This window comes from Lottia gigantea (assembly GCF_000327385.1).
Source record: "Lottia gigantea unplaced genomic scaffold LOTGIsca_48, whole genome shotgun sequence".
Taxonomy (NCBI): Eukaryota; Metazoa; Mollusca; class Gastropoda; family Lottiidae; genus Lottia; species Lottia gigantea.
The window spans coordinates 67,917-68,972 of NW_008709663.1; the positions used below are offsets into that span (position 1 = coordinate 67,917).

General features: G+C 35.3%; 1 protein-coding gene across 1 annotated transcript; it reads right to left on the reverse strand.

Annotated features, from left to right (window-relative positions):
- Positions 1–276: 276 nt before the first annotated feature.
- LOTGIDRAFT_60232 (hypothetical protein) lies at positions 277–483 on the reverse strand (the record flags this gene model as incomplete). The annotated part of the gene is made up of 1 exon (XM_009061377.1): positions 277–483. A coding segment is annotated over one exon (207 nt), but the record flags the coding sequence as incomplete, so codon positions are not given.
- Between the last annotated feature and the right edge of the window lie 573 nt (positions 484–1,056).

A 1,056-nucleotide genomic window follows, 5' to 3' on the forward strand; every position in this document is an offset into this window, starting at 1 on the left:
GTTGTAATTATCAGATCCCTGATTGTGAGACTCTTCTGCAGCTTCTATATCAAACCTTGCTTGTTTGTACCATCTTCTAGCTTCATCGGGTCTGGGGATTGGTCTGGTGTTGGAGTGAAAGCTGGAGTCACTATAGTAAGACCTACTAGATCTTTGATAGTTGGAATACTGTGCATAACTTCTTCCCCTTGAATGCATATTTGAGTAGAAACTGCTGTAATTACCACCAGAATAGTAGTCTGCAGACGCACCATCAGTGTAATCTTTATCATCATCATCCTCGTCTTCATCCAAACTCCCCCCTTTCTCTAAATGTCTTATATAGTTAAGTATAGTTTGGGTGATTTCTGTAGCGAGTTTCACAATATTAGGATTTTTATCAGGATGCCATTTCAATAACAAACGTTTAATGACTCGTTTTCTATCAGCTTCTGGTAGTTCCCAAGCTTTAGTTAATAACTGTCTGATTTCTTTCAGTATGCTCTTCTTGTCGGTAGGAACAGTAGATTCAGAAGGTATACGTCCTTGTTGAGAATCCTCATTTAACACTATTTCTCTTGAGCTACTTTTTAGATTGTTGTAAAATTTGTAGATTTTGGTCGAGTCAACGTCTATATTTTCTTCATCACCAATATCAATTTTATAACGAGCAAACTGTGTTTCTGTATCTTCTTGTAAAATGTCGACAATAACAGCATAAATATAAACAGGAGTATCTGTAACATTATCTTCTGTCTCATCATTAACAGCGGGATCATAAAGTTCGTATCCCACATACTCTCCCACATAAAAACGTACAAAACTGTTATCTAAGATCCATTGCCTTTCATCTGGGATAAAAGTTCCCGGTTTTGGAAAGATAGTTTTCTTTTCTTTCGTTGACTTAAAATTACAAAGTCTAATTCTCTGTTGATCAAGCCAAATTGAAATTTCATCTGGGGCATCTTTAACCATTTCCAAAAGTTTTGATAGATATAAATAAATCTCTCTTCCACACAAATGAAGAATAGGTAAAATCTTATCTAAAACAGCTACAAGTTCAATCATATTATCTTG